At 56.8% G+C, this 18,677-nt stretch overlaps 8 protein-coding genes across 8 annotated transcripts; 3 read left to right on the top strand and 5 right to left on the bottom strand.

The window, feature by feature from the left end:
• Positions 1 to 170: 170 nt before the first annotated feature.
• On the bottom strand, positions 171 to 1,515 carry BO66DRAFT_471756 (SDR family oxidoreductase; the record flags this gene model as incomplete). The annotated part of the gene is made up of 2 exons (XM_025652890.1): positions 171 to 636; positions 819 to 1,515. 2 exons carry the CDS (start codon positions 1,513 to 1,515, stop codon positions 428 to 430), a joined length of 906 nt encoding a protein of 301 aa, XP_025503649.1. The 3' UTR covers positions 171 to 427.
• Positions 1,516 to 2,512: 997 nt separating this feature from the next.
• On the top strand, positions 2,513 to 3,805 carry BO66DRAFT_375014 (uncharacterized protein; the record flags this gene model as incomplete). Its single annotated transcript, XM_025645630.1, has 4 exons — positions 2,513 to 3,034; positions 3,099 to 3,227; positions 3,282 to 3,397; positions 3,448 to 3,805. 4 exons carry the CDS (start codon positions 2,513 to 2,515, stop codon positions 3,803 to 3,805), a joined length of 1,125 nt encoding a protein of 374 aa, XP_025503648.1.
• Positions 3,806 to 3,962: 157 nt separating this feature from the next.
• On the top strand, positions 3,963 to 5,560 carry BO66DRAFT_392214 (uncharacterized protein). Its single transcript, XM_025647455.1, has one exon. The coding sequence runs from the start codon at positions 4,205 to 4,207 to the stop codon at positions 5,114 to 5,116; it is 912 nt and encodes a 303-aa protein (XP_025503647.1). The 5' UTR covers positions 3,963 to 4,204; the 3' UTR covers positions 5,117 to 5,560.
• A 160-nt stretch (positions 5,561 to 5,720) lies between these two features.
• BO66DRAFT_471753 (uncharacterized protein) lies at positions 5,721 to 8,422 on the bottom strand. Its single transcript, XM_025652889.1, has 3 exons — positions 7,807 to 8,422; positions 7,134 to 7,691; positions 5,721 to 7,070 (listed from the first exon to the last, which is right to left on the bottom strand). The coding sequence occupies exons 1-3, from the start codon at positions 8,343 to 8,345 to the stop codon at positions 6,092 to 6,094; spliced, it is 2,076 nt and encodes a 691-aa protein (XP_025503646.1). The 5' UTR covers positions 8,346 to 8,422; the 3' UTR covers positions 5,721 to 6,091.
• Positions 8,423 to 8,944: 522 nt separating this feature from the next.
• On the bottom strand, positions 8,945 to 10,951 carry mirB (MFS siderochrome iron transporter MirB; the record flags this gene model as incomplete). The annotated part of the gene is made up of 5 exons (XM_025651933.1): positions 8,945 to 9,876; positions 9,935 to 10,277; positions 10,347 to 10,617; positions 10,683 to 10,776; positions 10,810 to 10,951. The coding sequence occupies 5 exons, from the start codon at positions 10,949 to 10,951 to the stop codon at positions 8,945 to 8,947; spliced, it is 1,782 nt and encodes a 593-aa protein (XP_025503645.1).
• A 1,895-nt stretch (positions 10,952 to 12,846) lies between these two features.
• On the bottom strand, positions 12,847 to 14,948 carry BO66DRAFT_452353 (arylsulfotransferase family protein). Its single transcript, XM_025651932.1, has 2 exons — positions 14,168 to 14,948; positions 12,847 to 14,088 (listed from the first exon to the last, which is right to left on the bottom strand). Exons 1-2 carry the CDS (start codon positions 14,900 to 14,902, stop codon positions 12,856 to 12,858), a joined length of 1,968 nt encoding a protein of 655 aa, XP_025503644.1. The 5' UTR covers positions 14,903 to 14,948; the 3' UTR covers positions 12,847 to 12,855.
• A 407-nt stretch (positions 14,949 to 15,355) lies between these two features.
• Positions 15,356 to 16,543, bottom strand: BO66DRAFT_420736 (alpha/beta hydrolase). Its single transcript, XM_025649897.1, has 2 exons — positions 16,332 to 16,543; positions 15,356 to 16,270 (listed from the first exon to the last, which is right to left on the bottom strand). The coding sequence occupies exons 1-2, from the start codon at positions 16,481 to 16,483 to the stop codon at positions 15,529 to 15,531; spliced, it is 894 nt and encodes a 297-aa protein (XP_025503643.1). The 5' UTR covers positions 16,484 to 16,543; the 3' UTR covers positions 15,356 to 15,528.
• Positions 16,544 to 17,707: 1,164 nt separating this feature from the next.
• Positions 17,708 to 18,625, top strand: BO66DRAFT_438894 (uncharacterized protein; the record flags this gene model as incomplete). The annotated part of the gene is made up of 1 exon (XM_025651107.1): positions 17,708 to 18,625. One exon carries the CDS (start codon positions 17,708 to 17,710, stop codon positions 18,623 to 18,625), a length of 918 nt encoding a protein of 305 aa, XP_025503642.1.
• Positions 18,626 to 18,677: the final 52 nt, after the last annotated feature.

Raw genomic sequence — 18,677 nt, 5'->3', positions numbered from 1 at the left:
CATTTTCTCGGTGTTACTGTGCTGTCTTCAGGAGGCATAGATAGCAGGGAATCGGACGCCAATGACAACAGGCAGGGTGCCTCCACAACCCTGCTAAGCCCTGGAGCCATGCACACCAGCATGCGGTGCATTTACGAGGCAAGGGAGGCCAGAGTGAAGAGAGAAATTCCGTGTCCTACCCACAACAAAGAATCTTCAGACAGAACTGCCAGGGCTAAACAATGAAGAACAGGCGAAATTTCCGGTTCCAGCAAGCGGGATGGGAGGATTGATTACCGCAGAGTCCTACTAGGTACCTAGCCCTCAGCCTGGCCCGCGAATATTTGGCTGCGCTGAATGGTGGATCCAAGATCATGTGATCAGTATGCGTTTCTGTTTCTGCCGTTGTCCGCCGCTTTCCCTTCATGGTGGTGCATGTGGTGCATCCTTACACATTCTCAGACTCCCAATTAAGCCTCCAGCTATCATCTGCGAACGGCCACCCGCCCAGCTGAATGCCCAGTCGCGAGGTAGAGCGAATCTCCTCCGCATTCCGCTTGAGCTCGCTCACATCCCAATTGGCCCACAGGTACTTGCCCTGCAGAAACTGCGCCTCGGAGCTGGCCAGCCAGACGTAGAAGCTCGCAGGTAGATCCACTGTAGGCGGAAGAGAATTACCAAGTCAGCCGGCCGTCCTTTCTTCTTGAGCCGGGGTTTCTCATCTTATGGTCGACAAAGAGAAAAAAAAAAGGTGGAACAAAGAAAACAAAAAAAAAAAAAGAAAAAAAGAAAAAGAAAACAAAATAAAAGAGGGAAAGAAAGAAAAAGCAGGAACATACCATTATCCTCAAATCCGAGTGCCTCGATGCCCCCAGCCTCGCGGTTCATCGCCGTGTCCACGACCCCGGGCTGCACATGATACACGCGCAACCCCGGATTCTCGAACCCGACCGCATCCCACAACCGGAACACCGCCATCTTGGCGACGCTGTACGGGGCCAACCCGGGCCCGAAGTTCACGTGGGCCGCGCTGGAGGAGGTCTCGATGATGACGGCGCCGGGCGCTGCGCAGCGTAAGAACGCCTGCGCCACCCACCACGCGCCATGTAGGTTCTGTTGGATGGCGTCTAGGGCCTGTTCGCCGGGGGCATCGGCCACGGGCACCATGGGGCCGATCATCCCCGCGTTGCTCACCAGGACATGGATCTGCCCTCCGGGACTGAGAAACTGGCTGAAGGCGGCGTCGACCTCGCTCTGGCGGGTGACGTCCGTGGGGGCTGTGAAGACCTCGACAGCCGGAAATTCCCGCTGGATCGAGGCCTTGGTGTCCAGCAAGGGCTGCTCACGGCGGCCGAGGAGAGCGATGCGGGCGGCGCTGGCTTGAGCAAAGCGGCGGGCGGTCTCGGCACCGATGCCGGTGCCTCCGCCGGTGATGAGAATGGTTTTCCCGTGCGCGGAAAGTTCGGGGCGCGAGGGGGAGATCTCCGGGTAGGCTTTGTCGTGCCACACGGCGGTTGGGGAGGGGAAGGGTGCCATTGTATATGGCTCTTTTCGTTCTTGTCAAATCAAAAGAAAGATGAGGGGTAGCAGGAAGACCGATGGCAAGTACTGCACGTTGATGCTGATCCCTAATCATAGAACTACTCAATGCTGACAACCCAGTCTTTATGTATCTTTCACTTCGGGTGCGTTTGTTAGGCATGGCTACAAAATGGACAGTATTGACAAAATTGCCTCTCCGAGATAAGAAACGAAGTGTCTCGTCCAACTTCATCACGAGTATCGCGTCTTAATTCGGTAGCCTCAGGACTCGACAATCGAATGAGGGCATCTTATCCGGTTGCCAGGAGGGTGAAGCATACAGAGGTGTTCCGCCTTGGCGCCTGAAGTTGACAAAATGTTCCGCCCGCGGCGCCCGACAGTCCTTTCCCAATCAGGCAGGTCCCGCCTGGAGCTGAGGCTCCAGCTCAGCAGTTATGTTAGCCCTAACTCCGTTGCAGGATTACCGCTTACCAAGATCGCTGACAAATGCAACAAGTGTTCAAGATACTTAGATAGGTTCCGCCCATCGGATTCAGTATCTCATGCGGTGCAAATTGAATTCAAAAAAATATGCAGAGACCGAACTTGGCTCCTACTGTATTACGATGCGGGCGCTGCAACAAGCCCTTCGACAAGGGTAAGTGTCCGTCCCGAAACTATGTACCGCACGTCTGCCTGACACTAGGACCCTGCAGAGTCTACGCTCAAGAGGCATGGGTATTACTGTCGGTCACGGAAGAACGAAAATTCACCGCGGTCGCGCTCTTGCATGGCCTGTGCGAAGAGAAAGGCGCGTTGCGATCAGCAGCATCCGAGATGCTCCCGTTGCGTGATGACGGCCATTGAGTGCGAGTATCCAGCTAGGACTCCTCGAGACGCACGACGCAAAAATGAACAGGTCGATGCATGGACCAGCCATTCGATCACACCTGATGTGTCCAATCAGACTGTTAACGCAGACTGCGTATTTGAAACTAGCGATGATGTAGCGATGTATGCGGAAATTGGGCTCGCTGGATCGAGCCTGGACCTCGGGTTTCTCGACCAAATTCTGCTTGGAGCCGGTCGCGCAACACCAGGCCCCAACAGTCTTTTCGAGCCTATAATACACACCGAGACCGGTCAATACCCGTCCCCAGAGTCTCTGCCAGAGGCTGTTGGTTCGAGAGTTCCGATGGAACAGAAGCAGCTCACGCCAAGTTTGTGGGTTCCCATGGCCCCAGCTCAGAACATCCGCTCGCTGTTGCAGCGTCCGAGACTGAATGTGGGAGCCCAGAGGTCCGCGAATCTGATTTTACACACCCTGAGGTCTTACCCCCAGATGATGCTACGCGACAGCATCCTTCCCCCCTTCATTCATCCCCACCTGATCCGTCTAGATGCCAAGAGCGAGGACATGGAGCCGTTGACCAACTGCATTAGCCTCGTGCATATGACCAGCGGACCGGTGAGGGGCAATCGCAAGTTATTTTGGAAGAACGTTCATTGGGAATGTGAGCGACTGCATGCGGAGGTACGCTGTCTGCAGATCAATCTTTCCGTTATGAGACGGAAGAGTCACTGACTGAAGCATGAAGCACGCGAAGCTGAACAAATGGGAACTACTTGCCGCGATGCAGGCTCTATCCATTTATATTATCATAAGACTTGAAGAGGGTGAGACAGAGCACAATAATGTCGATTTTTTGTTGCTCTCGACAGTGACGGTAGGCCTCACCAATAGTTCATTGTCCATGGTCGAGCTCTAATGTTCAGAGCAGGTCATTGCCCGACAGGTCGGCGAAAGCAGCTTTACCACCAACACCGAAGCAGAGCGTAGGAGCGACCACACTTGTGTGTCGTGGAACGACTGGCTCTTTGAAGAATCCAGGCGAAGGTTTGCGGACCCCTGCCTGGATTAGAAGGCAAATACTGATCTTCGCCAAGGCTATGCGTGATCTACCAGGTCGTGAGCATGCTGGTGTACTTCGACCCAGCCGCTATGTGCGAACATCCCACAGATCTCGTTCTATCCCCCCTTCCGGCAAGAAGACAGCTGTGGGAAGCGGGCGACGAGCTTGCCTGGAAGACTGAGGTTGAAAGGGGACCTGCGTTTAGGAAGGAGTATGGCATGGCGGCCAATGGCGAGCTTGTGCAGCTCAGTGTGGACGAGGTCTATTGCCAAGATACAGTGGCTCTGCAGAGGCCAGCTAGTGCCAGGGAAGCTGCGACCTGGGAGGATTGGTGTTCCGGTATGGATGGGCTGGGTGGGCTGGTCATGCTTGCTGCTTCACTGGTGGGATAGTGTCTATGATGGCGTTGTTGGGTAACTGCCATGTCACCATGTCACTACCTAATAGTATGTTGCGCAGCCGGAATTCAATCCCGCAGAACGACTGCGCCAATGAGTCAGCGGCACCTCCCTGTCCCTTCTCGCTTTTCTTTACCTTTTTTCTCTCAACATCAATGCTTCGCACTCACTCGTCACAACCTTTGCTGTTCAGCACTTCAGCACTTCAGCACTTCAGCAGATCATCTCTATTCAACTACGCGAGGCATCTTCATTTCGAGAGACCAAGTGCCAAGTGCCACTTGTTCCCTCCTACTTCTCAGTATCTACAACCTATCTCTGTTTAGGTCAACGGCGCAGAGGCGCCCATACAACTACTGTCGTTTCTTTCGAGTCCTTACTCCGCTACAAAGCATGCCGCCATCTCCCTTCGGACAGCTGGGCGTGTTGCCCCTGGAGCTTCGACTGGAGATTTACGAAAGACTATTTTGGAAGCCGACACCATCCGTGAGCATTTTGTGCTGCTCTCGCGCGATCTACGAAGAGATCACTGGCCGCCTCTATGACACCCTTGACATCGACCTGACACCATCATGGCATAGCTCTCGGCTGGAAATTCGCTGCAAGGCACTGCGATTGCACTGGGAAATACCCTACTCCACCCCCGCCATCCGCGATCGCTTCTCTCGACTCCCGTACCACAAGACCAATCTCCAAATTCACATCTACGCACCGGATCCGCACGATCCCGGGCAGATCATCCTTCTATGGAACAATATCCGGAAACTCACAAGCTTTCTCGAAGCCGCGACAATAAAGTCGATCATCATTGACCTCAAGGAGTATAAGGGAAGCGATTGGCAGGACGCCGGTCGCGCTGTGGAGAGCATCCCATATCCTGGGACCCGTCAACCCGACCACAACGTCGTCTTTCCCCCGTTTTGTCGGCTGTGCAATGTCAAAAGCCTCCGACTAGTCCCCTCATCCCGTCGCATGGATCGTGCGATTGACTGGGGCTTCATAAACTACGGTCGCGATTTCATCCTCAACAACGGATACGAGACCTACAACGATGGCCCCCTCAGCCAGGACCCGCACTTCCGCGACGTGGCCCCCCTCTTCGACGATCTCGACGGTACGATACGCGACATGCAGTTCTTTCTGGACACCCGCTTGAACCTTTTGCCGGGAGACACCGCGGCCATGCTTCGCTTGGGCTGCGCGAGCCGGCTTTCCACGAGCACATTTCCGATGCACCACCGGGAGCTTTTCCTGACGCTGCGCGAATGTCCGAAGGCGATCACGCTCCATGATCCCGGTCTGTAAAGGTGGTGCATCCGAAACTGGCATCATTGGAACATCTCTCACCAAGCGTCCTGGCTATCCCTGAAATGGCCATGGGACGAATGGTGTCGGCGATATCCTCGCGGGTTGCCCCCTTTGACCCCGGAAACTGTCATCGGGTACTGGCAGGCTATTCCGAGCAATCCGCGTCACGGATGGAAGAACAGAGGTGACATTGAAAGGAATGGGGAGTTCCATTTCTGGATTTGGAGTTACCTGCATCGGAACTGGGGACAACAAAGTATCAAGCGGTTGCGGTTCTTCGAGCGGGAGTGATGCACCGATTGCCGCCACATGGGCTTCCAGGAGGGCTGCGAGGAGGGCTGCGAGCGTTTGTGTCGATTCGACTACAGGGAGGCCTGGGAAGACTCAGATGACGAAGGTGACTACTCGGACCCCGAGCTTGTCCTTTAGCACAGAATGGACTATATACGTAACCGACGGTGTTTCTCGCACAAGATGAAGCTTTAATACACGGGACCTTTCTCTCTACAAGTTACGGGACTCGACGCGGCGGCCGATAACGAGACTCCCACTGTAGTACCATGGACACAGATACACAATACCGTTTACTGTCTTCATTTGTGGCAGTCTTCGGCCTGTTTTACTTCCCTTAAAGCCCGTGATTTAGCTTCTATTTTGCTCGCAATGTCTGTTTTATTCGATGTATTGTTCGTCTCTCATCACAATCGGTGTGATAGTCGCGGCAGGGGCCAGCCCGGGCCGCTGGCCTCCCTAATGCTTCAGAGCAGGAAGGAAAGGACTACATCAGTCTCTGCCTCGGTTGGTACTCAAAACTTCAAGCAGTTCCTTCTTCACCTATGCTTACTTGCCCGACGGGCGTCCCTTCCTTGTCTGTTTTCCGTATCCTATCAAGCAGGGTGTATGAGGCATGCGCGCTGGGAAAGAGAGGTCTAGCAAGGGTCAATTGGTAACGCCGACATGCCAACCACCACTTCACCCTCCACCATCCTGCCTTTTGCCCTCTCGCGCCACCACACGCCCCGTATACCGCGTCATGATCCGATCCGCCAGCTCCGCATTCAACCCCCCCTCGCCCCCGCTCACCTCTCCCTCGGAGTCCGACACCTCCTCCGCGTACACCCGCGGCTCGGGCACCGGGCCCGCCCGAGGATCCTCAGCGCGCATAGGCCGTGCCTCACGCTCATAGCTGCGCTCGCGCGGCCGGTACCGGTATCGCGTCCGGGCACTCGGCCCATCCCCGGCCGCCGGGTACGACGCACGCTCGTAGACCCGTGAACGAGATCTGGACCGCGGCCGCGAAGGGCTGCGCGAAGGCGACCGGGATTCCCGGCCCGGGCGACGACGGTCCCGCGCGCGCTCCCGCAGCGCCGCGATCAGTGCGCCCGCCACGGCGGGGGTGACTGTGCCCAGCAATTTCTTGGTGGAGGGGCTGAACTCGGCGCGGGAGCTGCCGCGGGCATCCGCTTGCGTGCAGCGTTTGAAGACGGCGAGCACACTTGCCGGTTCGCGGGGGTGGTCTTGGGGTGGATTTGGGCGCGAGAGTCGGAGCCGGTCGCGCCAGGTGGCTTTTCTGTCCTTCGGGGGTGGTGGGGGTGGGGGTGGGTACACCGGGTCCACGACGAGGAGCATCCAGTGGTGGCGCGAGGAGGGGTCGGGGATGAGCCAGTTGGTGATCAGGTCTCGATATCCCGGCGGGAGAGTGGTCAGCGCGGCGTACGCTTCGAGATTTAGGGCGCCGGATGGGGCGGACTTTTGTTCTTCGCGGGCGAGGCGCTTGGTGAGCTGTGGGAGGGGGTAGTCGACTGGGTGGACGGTATAGGAGACTGGGGTCTTGGTGATGAGGAGAGACCAGGTGAAGGCGAGGCCGTCTGCAGTGGTGCAGTCTTGTAGGAGGAGTGGGATTGTGGGGTTGCGTTGTGTTGCTGGGATGGTGTTGACCATTCTCAAGAGTCTGTGAATGTAGAGGTAAGTGGGTGGGTCTCATATGCATGGATAATATCCGGCTGCTACATACTGTCTCAATGCCACAGGATCGCCTTTGTATCTGCTCCACAGCGACGAGATCCTCTGCTTCGACGCTCGAGAATCGTGCTCCGGCGCCAGCGCAAACTTCAGGGCATAGTCGATCGCTTGCTTGACGGGGTTCTTTCTCCCCGAGTCCTCGGGCTCCGGAGCGTATGGCGGCCCATATTGCGTGGTGCTGACATCGCGAGGGTGCTCGAATCTGCCCTCCTCAAAGGCTTCATCGCCAGACATGTACGGTCGCTCTTCCTCGAGATCATCAGGCGCGTCTCGTGTCGGACGCCGGCCGCGGTGGCGAGCATACGCGCGGTCGAGGCTTTCGGGCGAGATGCCCCTGGTCCTTGGCAACTCGTGCGCTGGTTCCTCACCACGTTCTTCACTCATATGTGTAGTGAATCGATCATTCTGTCCGGGAACATCACCGTACCCAGGCCGGGTCGCTCGGTCGAGTCTGCGACCACAGAGGACGAGCTCACGACGGGCGACGGTGCGCGAGCGCCACAGCGCGATGATGCGCTCGACAATCGCCTTCCGATCTTCTTCTTTTGACCTGCAGTCCAACCAACATGAGCACGCAAGATTTCAACAATATACAAACACGCAACTTATATTGAAAGATAAAATCAGAGGACAAGAAAGAGGAGGAGAGTCCCAGGGCAACCCACGTCGAACTAGCCTGGTAAGTACTCAGCGCCAGCAGCATCTCGATCTTAATCTTCTGCAGCTCCTGCTTCAGAAACTGCAGCTGAGGCTTGAACAGCGGCCACGAGAGGCGGCCAAAAAGTGACACATCAATTTCCGTGCGCGAAACCAGTGTCCGACTGTCGCTCGTTGTGTCGCTCGCCGACGTGGTGGTGGTGGTTGTGCCAGGAAGAACGGATCTACCCCCCGCCGCCGCCGCGGGCATCGTGCCCCCACCCCCTGAGCGGCGGAGCAGCCTCGATAGCCGCTGGATCACATCCTGGCAATCCTGAAGACACTTCTTGGCCAAAAACAGCCCGTGGGCGCTCCAGCGCGCTGTGGTTTTGTTCTCCTGGATGATGCGGTCGAGTTCCTGGGCGTGCGAGACAGTCGCCTCGATCTCGTTGGCGAGGTTGGCGATGTCGTCGCGGCCGTGACGCACGTCAGCGATGTAGGTGTTTAGGGTGGTCGCGAGGCTGAGGCCGAGCTGGGCGAAGGCGAGCACGGCGCTGGCTCCGTCCATAGTAAGGGGAGGGGTTTAGGGTGATGCATGTTGAGGGTGGAATGTGCGATGGTGCTTCCGTGGCTTCATATGGAAAGCTGGTCTGGCGGTGATGGAGAAGGCTGACAGACAGGCAGTGTGGCTGTGGCGGGGTCGAGGCAGATCTGAGCCTCAGGTGGGATGACAATCCTGCTTAAGTACATCGGACTCCGCACGCAGTCCCAAAATGATCAGCGAATTATAATGAGCGTGGCAGCAGAATACGACTGCCAAGCTTATGAGGGGGCACATCCGGCCTATAGCATCTTTTGCGCTGGTTTTAGTTGCCAACTCCCTTCCGATTAGGGCTAGCAGCTGCATCTCACAGCCTTGCGTGCCCATCCAAGATCCAACCCAACGGTCAAGTTACAATCAATCCACCACGAACTGGCAGCACAGTACCTTAACCAAGTTTCCAGCTTCTCATCGCTCCTACGCAGTTCCTGCATGTTACACCGATTACGGTAGCTCAGAGAAGGAACACCTGCCAAACACTGCCCTGGCATCAAACTGATGGGACGAACGAGTACATTCGTCACGTGACCGACTGGCTCTCAGCACCCCTTAAGAAATGCCATTCTCTAAAGAACATTCCCCTTGGTCTGCGTCATGTTCTTGACGTTGATATTCCTCATCATACCCACCCAGACGAACCCCAAGACCATGAAGGCGGTAGCCGCCGCCAGCATTCTCGTCTGCGCGTACCCGTACGCCTTCTGGATGCCCAGTCGCTCCTCGCTCCCCACCGGATAAGCCAGTTGCGCCGGCAGACTCTCATAGATGGTGAGAAGGTCCGGCTGCGCGGATGCCGGGAGATACCGCTTCAGGGCCTTTTCGAAGGTATTAGTCCAGATGGCGCCGGAGATGGCACTGCCGATCGACCCGCCAATCCCGCCGGCCACGTACAGAAAGGCCAGCACGGCGGCGACGTGCTGATGGTCGACGACCCCGAGCACCGCCAGCTGCACACACAGGATGAAAATGCCGCCGGACACCGAAAAGAAGATCTCGCACATGACGATGTACCCGATGTATCCGTTGGGTTGGCGGAAGTGGATCATCAGCCCCATGGCGAAGATGTAGAGAGGCACGCAGAACCACAGGATCCACTTGAAGCGGCCCGTCAGCCGGATCAGGTAGCCCGCAATGAACAGGAACACGAACGAGACCACGCTGAAGGTGTTGGTCACGTAGCCCGCCGTGGCCACGTCCAGATTGTAGACGACCATCAGGAAGGAGGAGAAGTAGCTCGCGTAGCAGTAGTACGAGACCTGATAGGTCATGTCTAGAAGCACGGCGCCGAGGACGGTGCGGTCGAGCAGAAAGCGATTCTTCAGGAAGGGCACGGGCGCCCAGTAGACCTGGTAGAGGAAGAAGAACACCAGGAGCACGAAGCCCACCACGATCATCGCGATTATGTAGCCTGTCTTCCAGCCGTTCGGTGCCGTAGTGGCCAGGGTGAACGGGAGGAGGAAGATGACGACACCGGCGGCGAGGAGAAAGACCCCGGGTACTGTGCATGGATCAGCAGGAAGCGAGGCAGATTCTATGGTAGAAGCATGAGGACTTACAGTCAAATTCTGTGATGCACCACCAGATTGTTTCGGAAAAGGTTCGGTTGCTCTTCTCACGCACCACGATCTGCTCTTTGCGAGCCTTGCGCAGATTCCACGCGAGGACAGCGTACAGTGGCAGCGCTACACAGGGGAAGACAATGGCCCAGCAGCCGACGCCCCATCGCCAGCTGACGTCGGCGTAAAATCCCGCTCCAGCTTTGGATCCTGCGAAAGCAGTGATTATGCCTGGAGAGGACGTAAAGGCGAATGCCAATCCTCGATTTCTGAGGTTTGTCACATCTGCGGCGAGAACGTCCCATGTGTAGCTTAGTCCTCCGAACCCGATCGTATAGAACACCTAAAAGTTTGATCTAGCGGTTAGGAATCTCTGCGACCGTGGCTTACTGGGTGAGCAGACTTGTCTTACCTCAGCGGCACAATAGGTGGCAAGGTTGTGCGAGGCGGCCATAAGAACCAACCCGAGGATGCAGAGAGCCATCATGAGGAGGAAGCTTTCCGCGCGTCCCCAGACATCCAGCATCTTGGCCATAGGAATGTAGATCGCGGAGGTGATGGACCCCGCGACGATCGTGATGACGGTCAAAAGCGAGTGGGCCTGGAAGGAGCTCGTAATGAAGGGGTTCAAAGTGCTGACAACCGTGGATTTGAAGCTGTTGACGAGCGTCAATAGCCAGATGCTGCGAGTAGAGGTGTCAGCTGGAAAACAATTATCTCGGAAAGGTTTCGATAGACGATCGCGTACAGGATAAGCACCGTAGCCAACGACGCCTTGGACCAAGCCATGGTCACAGCTTCGATCTTCTGGACACCAAACTGTGCCTCCTCGCTTGGCTTCTCTACATCTTTGATGGGGTCATCAGTGGGTGCACCGGGATGCGTGGGCCCAGCATCCTTGCTGCTCACAACATTCGTCTGGATTGTCGCAATGCGATCTTCATCTGAAATCGGATCCTCGACCTGTGCGGCCCTTGTTCCACCCCGAATCTGCTGAAACTTATTCAGGAACGTCATTGTAAAAAGACAAGCAAGAACTGTCCGGGTCGAGGTCGCGTGCAGTAAGAATCAGCAGAATGGAACCCACAGAGGGATAGGTCAAGTATTTAACCCGGCCGAAGAGGCACAACCGATTCGGAGAGGATTCAGCGTCAAGGAATGCCACCAGCACCACTCGACTCATGCAAGAGGCGACAAGTTGGGACTATTCCCAACTGAGAAAGAGTACTGATTGATAAGGAAACACATGATCATGGTTGCATTCCTTCCAGAGCCACTGGTTTATATTACAGCTCGATACGGCTGATCAGGGTTCAAAATTACCCTAGCTGCAGGAGCAAGCGACAGGATTACACAGAGTTGGGGTGTTGACCCAACGATATCGGACGATACACTGGCACCACTGCATCAGTATCGTTGGACCAACCTCCCAGACACGTTGTAATTAAAGCTTCTGGGAGAACACCTTGACTCTTAGGCGACTCCGACTATGTCCGGTACAGGAGCCTTTGGGATTGAAGCCGGCAGCATGATCAGCACATGATGGGGTTTAATCACCTTGCTCTTGGGCTGCCCTAGGCCGAGATGGACTCAACACGCCTACGGTTCTGGGAAGAAAGGGGCCTCCTCGAGAGGCAATATGGAGCGACAGAGCGAGTCGTGGCAGCAGTGGCACGACCACAACTTCTGACCAAGAAGGCAGTTGCTATCTCGCCCGTATGCATCATTTTCATCCCCACGGCACTCACTCACTACGTTCCCCTCCAGATAGCCGAGAATAACTAACTCTAGTTGGCATTTCTTGAGTGAGGACGGAATCACAGGCCGATAGTCGGAATGTCTACACTGTTAGTATGAAGACGGATTATTGATGGCGGGTAGATGGCCCAAAGAAGAGAAAAAAAATGGGCTTGGCCAGGTCTAGAAGAAGGTGCTACCGTGGTAGTAGTGTCAGGTAGCGGTCCGAGGCCCGTACAAAAAGCGAGAGAGGGAGAAAGGATCTGAGACCCTGTTCATCGTAGCCAATATGGTATCTCAATGTGAATCCCCACTATGCTAGAGCGGGTCCACGCCCGGACGAGCGCAGTTTCCCAATCGAGGCGCCTCCCGCGCTGACCTTGAATCGCAGCGAAATGCAAGTGTCCCAGTAACGCAAAGTTTTTCAACTACGGCACAATCTCGGATTGAAGGATTGAATCGTTTTTGCTCATTTTGCGGTTTGGTACCTGGAGGCTCACTTGCACTTACCTCTTGTCAGGTTGTCTGTGACCAAGGGGCAAGTAAAGAGATCTGGATCTTGAGGCGAGAGTACCCGTGGCGCAATCAAGCCCGAATCAATTGATCAATTGATCAATCGAGGAGGGGGGCTCGGATCAGATTAGATCAGTTGATCGGGAAGGCTCCACGCCACACCTTCCTTGTATTGTAATGTCATGGTTTACCACGCGGGCGCCGGCCGCCGTAACCGGACTGCGGAATCCGGACCCCAGGCTTTTTCTTTTTACCACTTCTTATTATTCTTGAAAAGTACTACCCGGCTTTGAGGGGTCTGATGGAGTGTCGATGAAAACTGTGTTTAGCGCGCGGAATAAAGGTCTTTGTTTTCTCTTTCCTTACCACGCTCTCAGGTTTGCAAGTAATATCTGTCGATGCAGTGTGACACCACTCTCCAAGCAATTCCAGTCACGAAAATAGCCCTACCTACCATCAAAACTTCATATCCGATTGCTGTATCCCAATTAGCAGTTTGTCGAGCATCTACATGGATTTACGAGCCCGGAGGCTTGAATTAGCCTTCGCATCAATAACATGCTGATCAAAACAAAATCATTATTGAAGACACGCAGGCTTGAAGAATACACAAAAGCAAGTTGATAAAGGCTTTCCTTAATTCGCCTGTTGACGATGGCACATCTCCAATGTCACCCTCCCTTGGGAAGAAGCGCACGGCTGTCCTCATCCACCCCCGGCGACTGTAACACCTTGCCCTCCCCGCCGGCGTCGCTGCCCTCCTCATCCTCCCCATCACTATCGTACTCATGTTCCGAGCCCAAGTCCAGATCAAAGTCCGCCGCTTCCAGGCTCTGGTAGACTCTGCACCGCCGCCACCAGACGACCGCCGCCGCGAGGCTCCCCAGAACCAAAACACCCACGCCAGTGGCCAGCACAGCCACGACCACCTTCGACAGGCCAGCGTGGGACCTTTTCTTCTCGGGACGCGGCGGATCAAAGAGATGCGCAGTCCCCGACTCATCGTACCTATCCCTGGCGATGGACAACTCCGTCGTGTTCAAGTCGACGGTCTCCGTCGCCGCCAGCACGTTCCCGCGGTCATCGACCGCCTCCGCCCACAGATACCGCCACTGCGTGCTCCCCACGACCAACTTGGTCTCGAACCCCGTCCGCCGCGAGACCACCAGGATCTGGCCCTTTTGGTCCTCCGCCGCGGCCACATCCCCGGCGGCGCCGCGCACCACCCACGTCTTCACCTCCGTGGCCCCGTTCCAGCTCACGTAGACGACCAACCGTCCCTGAGCATCCTTCCGCGGCGCGATCGCCGGACCCCACCACGGCGTGGCGGACCAATCCACCTTGTAGGCGCGGTAATTGTCCAGCGCGTCGGGGATGTCCGGGCTGTGCCAGGGCGAGAACTGGACGTCCAGGACGGTCTGCCCGGAGGCGGTGTGCTCCGTGAACGAGGGGCAGCGGCCCCAGCCGATGAAGACGTTGCCGAGGGCGTCCGGCTGCGGGGCCAGCGGCTGCACGCTGCCCTGGCTCTGCGCCTGCAGGCGGGCCGGGTGCCGGAACTCGCGGAGCAGCTGCACGGTCGGCGGGGAGGCGGTCGTGTTGATCGCGATGTGCAGGCCCCGCGAGCAGTCGGTGTCGCACGTGCCGTGCGAGGTCACCTTGACGTGGTTGTCGAAGAAGGTCAGCTGCGTTTCGTTGGTGCCGGGCACGAAGCGCGCGTGGTGCTGCCAGCCCATGGTCAGGATGGGTTGCGCGGTGGATTCGTCTAGTACGCCGGCGGCGGGCGGCAGTTCGATGAAGTTGTTGCGCGGGCCGCCGAGGGCCCATAGGATCGAGCCGGTCGTGCCCGAGATGAGGTAGATGGCGTGCATGTGGCGGATGGAGATGAGGTAGTTGCCGGCTTGTGTCTGTTCCCGTAGTATCGCTGGGTTAGTTTGGGGGGCGTTTTCTGGTTTGACGGCTACTTTCCCGAGGGTGGACTCTCACCTTCTGAATACTGTTGAGATGGTACGCATCCCACCCGCTCCCCCGCGGCTCAAACGACTCCATCGGGTTGATGTGGTCCAGGGCCCGCCAGTCGAAGAGCACCTCGTTGGTCTCGAGGTCGATCTCCTGGAAGACCGCATCCAGCACCTCGAACCGCTCGGGCGTGCCCCAGCCGTCTTGCAGATTGGACCGCCGCGCGCGGATCTTGTCGACGCCGGTGACCAGCGCCGTGCCGTTGCCGGTGAAGGCAAACTCGTGGAGGTCGCTGTGGACCTGGAGGTTCTGGGCTGAGATCTTGTAGGCCAGGCGGTAGGTCTCGTCGAACGCCAGGCCGTAGCCGTCGCCGATCCCGTCGCCCTTCTCCCCGCCCCAGAAGGTCAGGTACCTCTTGCCGTGGTTCTCCTGCACCCGGGTGCCAAACACATTCTTGAACGAGCGGTTGAGGTACACCGCGCTGAGGTCGTGGCTGTCGAGGATGAGCGGCGAGGCTAGCGGGGAGGAGTCGTTCCCGTCGTGGCGGAGGAAGATGTGCGAGCCCGTGTCGGAGATGTTGTCGGCGTCCCAGGTGTTGACCTGCAGCACAGGGGCGTACTCGCTGCTCGAGTGGAATTCCAGGTGCGGCCGGTGGCCCAGCGCGCCCTGATTGTATCGTCGGGAGTTGGTCGAGACGAAATCGCCGCTAGTCACCGTTGCAAACCACGCCCCAATGCATCCCCAGATCAGAGGGCGAACCATGGCGAATTTGCTGGTGGGTGTCGGTACGACATGAGAGATGGAAGTCTCATTCTCAGATTCATTCTTGCGAAGCAAATAAAACCTGGCTATTGCCTGCCTCAAGTGGTTTTCTGGAGGGAAAAGCATTGATGCATCATGGACACCAGGCGAGCGAGGCGCCCCACTTCTCCGGTGGGGAGCCAGTGTTGGACCAATCGCCGTGCCCGAAAAGCCCTGTTGCTTGCGTATGCGTCGTCGTCCTCAAACCACGACAGCCACCCACTCGTGACGAATTCGCGGGCACAGACATGTGTAGAGTCATATGTAGTTTGTAGATAGGGGAGTATACATAGTACATCGATGGCCTCGTAGTCTTGTTTCTGGTTTGGGATGCGGAAACCCTTGGCAACGGCCCACTCAAGCATTCCCCTCCAAGAAGAAGACAAGTCAATCCGAATGTAAATTATACAGCCTACAGGTAAGCAACTGTGAACATTAGAAACGACCTCGCTCCAAAGTCCTTATCACCGAGCTGGTTCCCCCACTCACCAGCCACTAGTCCCAGTCCGACAGTCCAACCCGAAATCGTTCATCGGCAGTTACTCACGAAGAAGCGCACAACACGACCGACAATGCAGATTCAGCATCTACCGCGCGAACGGCCAACCCTCGAAAAACGCCGTCAACCCCCGATTCAAGGAGCAAGCCATGACACTGGTGTGCTCCTCGCCCTCGTACACCCGCACCGGCACCGCATGCACCGCGGGGCAGTCGCGCAGCATCTCACCCAGCTCGAGCGCATTATCCCGCATCCGCCAATCCGCGGCCATCCGCCTGCGCTCCTCGTACGCATCATCCGACTCCCCCCTCCGCTGCGGGGGCTCCTGCTCCCACGACCCCACAAACATCATCAGTGCCGGCGGCACCCGCTCGCCGTCCGAAGGACGCTCTTCGTCCAAGAACCCCCTAGCCTCCTCCAGAATCCACCGCCCATTCCACCAGATCGACGGACTACTCGCCAGATAGCAGTCGAACGCGTCCGGTCGCGTGAACAGCGCATGCAGCGCGAACAGACCCCCGTAGGAGTGGCCGTAGAGGGCGTCGCGGGCGCACGTGACCCGCGGGAAGGCGGCGCGCACGGCGGGGCGGACGGTGTCCGTGACGAAGGTCAGGAACTCGTCCGCCCCGCCGTGGCCGGGGACGGCCGGGTCGGAGGCGGGCGGGGTCAGGTCCCGGCTGCGGCGGGCGAAGTCGTACACGTTCCCCGTCCCCGTCAGTGGATAGCCGATCGCGACGATGAGCCCGCCGCCCGTGAAGTCGGACATGACCGCCCGGCGCCAGGCGGCCTCGGTCGCGGTCAGGAAGAGCGCGTTGCCGTCGACGATGTATCTGGTCTCGCGTTAGTGGTGGTGGACGCGAGGGCGTAAGTAAGTGTTTTAGGAATGGTTACAGGATCGGGAGTGGGCCGCTGTCTGCTGGGGGCTGCTCGTCTGTCCAGTGGAGAGGCCAGGAGATCTGGATGAGGTGTTTTTCGCCTCGTGCATTTTCGAGGTAGAATTGCTTGGAATTCGAGAGGGTGATTGGTGTGATTTCGAGGGTCATTGCGACGTTCGGCAGGTGGGGGGATTGTTGCAGAAGGCGTGAAGTCAGGATGTAGTCGAGGAAATGCTTTGCATTGCGATGCGCCCGAGCTACGGAGTAGATTCTGTTGTTTAAAGGTGATCCGGAACCCTCCGCGAATCGGATCGTACGTACCACACAGGGGACGATCCGGTCCCGACAGGACAAACCGTGGCGCGAGCAGCGGCCGTTTCTATTGATAAGATTATCAGATCAGATTAGATTTGCACACTTGTGGAATACGGTCGCTGATTGCTGCTGATGGTCGCCCTGAAAACCTTTCTCTTTGATTGGAAAGATGAAAGAACACGGGGTCTCCGCGCTTTGCATCATGAGGTGATTAAAGGACGTGGCCACACAAATACTACAGATCGAATCCCATGCCATCTTTCAAGGCGTCATAGGATAACAGATGGAAGGATTCTCCGAGTATCAAAATCATAACAAGTCTCGGGTGATTGCTCATATCACGCTGGGCTTTGGGACTCTCGGTTGCATGAAAAAAATTGTCAAAACCTCGTATAGACCCACATTCGAGCGAGCCTTTGGCATTGTGGCTCCTCAGCCGCCCCACCTCGATTGCTTTCGTGAGAGACGGTTTGGCCCGCTACAAGACGGGCGTAGGGTTTTCTTGATCAGTTTGCAAAGGTAAGTCCTACTATCGTTGGAGGTAACCATGGGTGAATTCTCATCTACTGACATCTGCGAGACAGGTGGGAAATGGATGGATTTTGCGACGTGGGGCTGTCTGCGCAACAACTTAGCTAAGGCCACCGAGGTGGGCGGTGGGCGAGTAGCCTGATCACCAAGGCCGCAGGGCCGCCGTCATCATCCAAAACGGAACAAATGCACACCTTTCTTCCGAGACAGAGGCCTCTTTGTAAGAGGTGAAAAGTCTTTGCCAGCGGAAGAGACAATCCTCTGCTAGTGAGCATATGTTGAACGAAGCATTTGCTCTGCAACAAAGCGTTCTCTGGCTGAAGAAAGACTCGACCCAGGCAATTCATGGTTTTATCACAGCACGGCCATGGCATTGAGATCTTGCAGGAGCGGTATAAGAAGCCCAAGGTATCCGAGTCAACTGTAATATCGATACTCCCTGGTAGCATCAAGCCATTGACCTTCAACCTGAACGTGAATTCAACCAAGGTACAGCCTCCCATTGGAACACCGGATGAATAGGTTAATCGAAAGCGGGCACACAACATGAATGGCCATCCTCTGACCATCATCGACACCCCCGAGCTGGTCTCCCAGCTGATGGACGATCTCCTCGTGAACCCCACCGAGGACTTATACGTCGATCTCGAAGGCGAGAACCTCTGCCGCCACGGCACGATCACAATAGTGGCGCTCCACCTCATAGAGCCGCGTCGGACCTACCTCGTGGACGTGCACACCCTAGGCGACACAGCCTTCCACACCTCGGCCGCCGTCGACAACACCACCACCCTCAAGGCAATCCTCGAATCACACACCCGGACCAAAGTGTTCTTCGACGTACGCAACGACTCCGACGCCCTTCGAGTCCTGTACGACATCCTCCTCCAAGGCGTCAAGGACGTCCAGATCATGGAGCTCGGGTTCCGCCAGTGCATCGGCGGCGGCTGGCTCCGGGGGCTTCGGTCCTGCGTCCGGAACAGCACGCAGATCGGCCTTTCGGCGGAGGAGAAGAATAGGTGGCTGGAGAACAAATGGCAGATGGCGAGGAAGTTCCGGTCCATGGACGGCGAGGGCGGCGAGCACCACGATCGAGGCTTGACCCAGCGGCCGTTGACCCCCGAGGCCGTGGAGTACAGCGCCGGTGACGTGGTGCTCCTACCGCAGCTGCGGCGCGAGTATATGGACACGCTGGACGATTTCTGGATGTGGTTCGTGGAGCGGGAGACGGCGGCGCGGGTGGAGGAATCTCAGGATGATGGGTATGTGCCGCATGGACGGCGCAAGGCCTTGGTGCCGTGGACGTTGCGCGACTTTGAGGAGCGGATCAAGGAGTATGACCAGATGATTGAGGACGAATACTACTCTACTGATAATGATGAATCGGAAGCCTCTGACGCTGAGGACTGCTTCTTTTGGTTCCATGAGGTGTCCTTCTGGTTCTATGAAGTGTCTTTTGGATGATGCTTTTGTAACGTCGCGGACAGGAGCATGTGCCGTTCATTCTGTCTAGAAC

Source organism: Aspergillus aculeatinus, assembly GCF_003184765.1.
Source record: "Aspergillus aculeatinus CBS 121060 unplaced genomic scaffold BO66scaffold_26, whole genome shotgun sequence".
NCBI classification, from domain to species: Eukaryota; Fungi; Ascomycota; class Eurotiomycetes; order Eurotiales; family Aspergillaceae; genus Aspergillus; species Aspergillus aculeatinus.
Note: the sequence above shows the minus strand (reverse complement) of the source record. Positions and strands in the feature narration are given on the sequence as shown.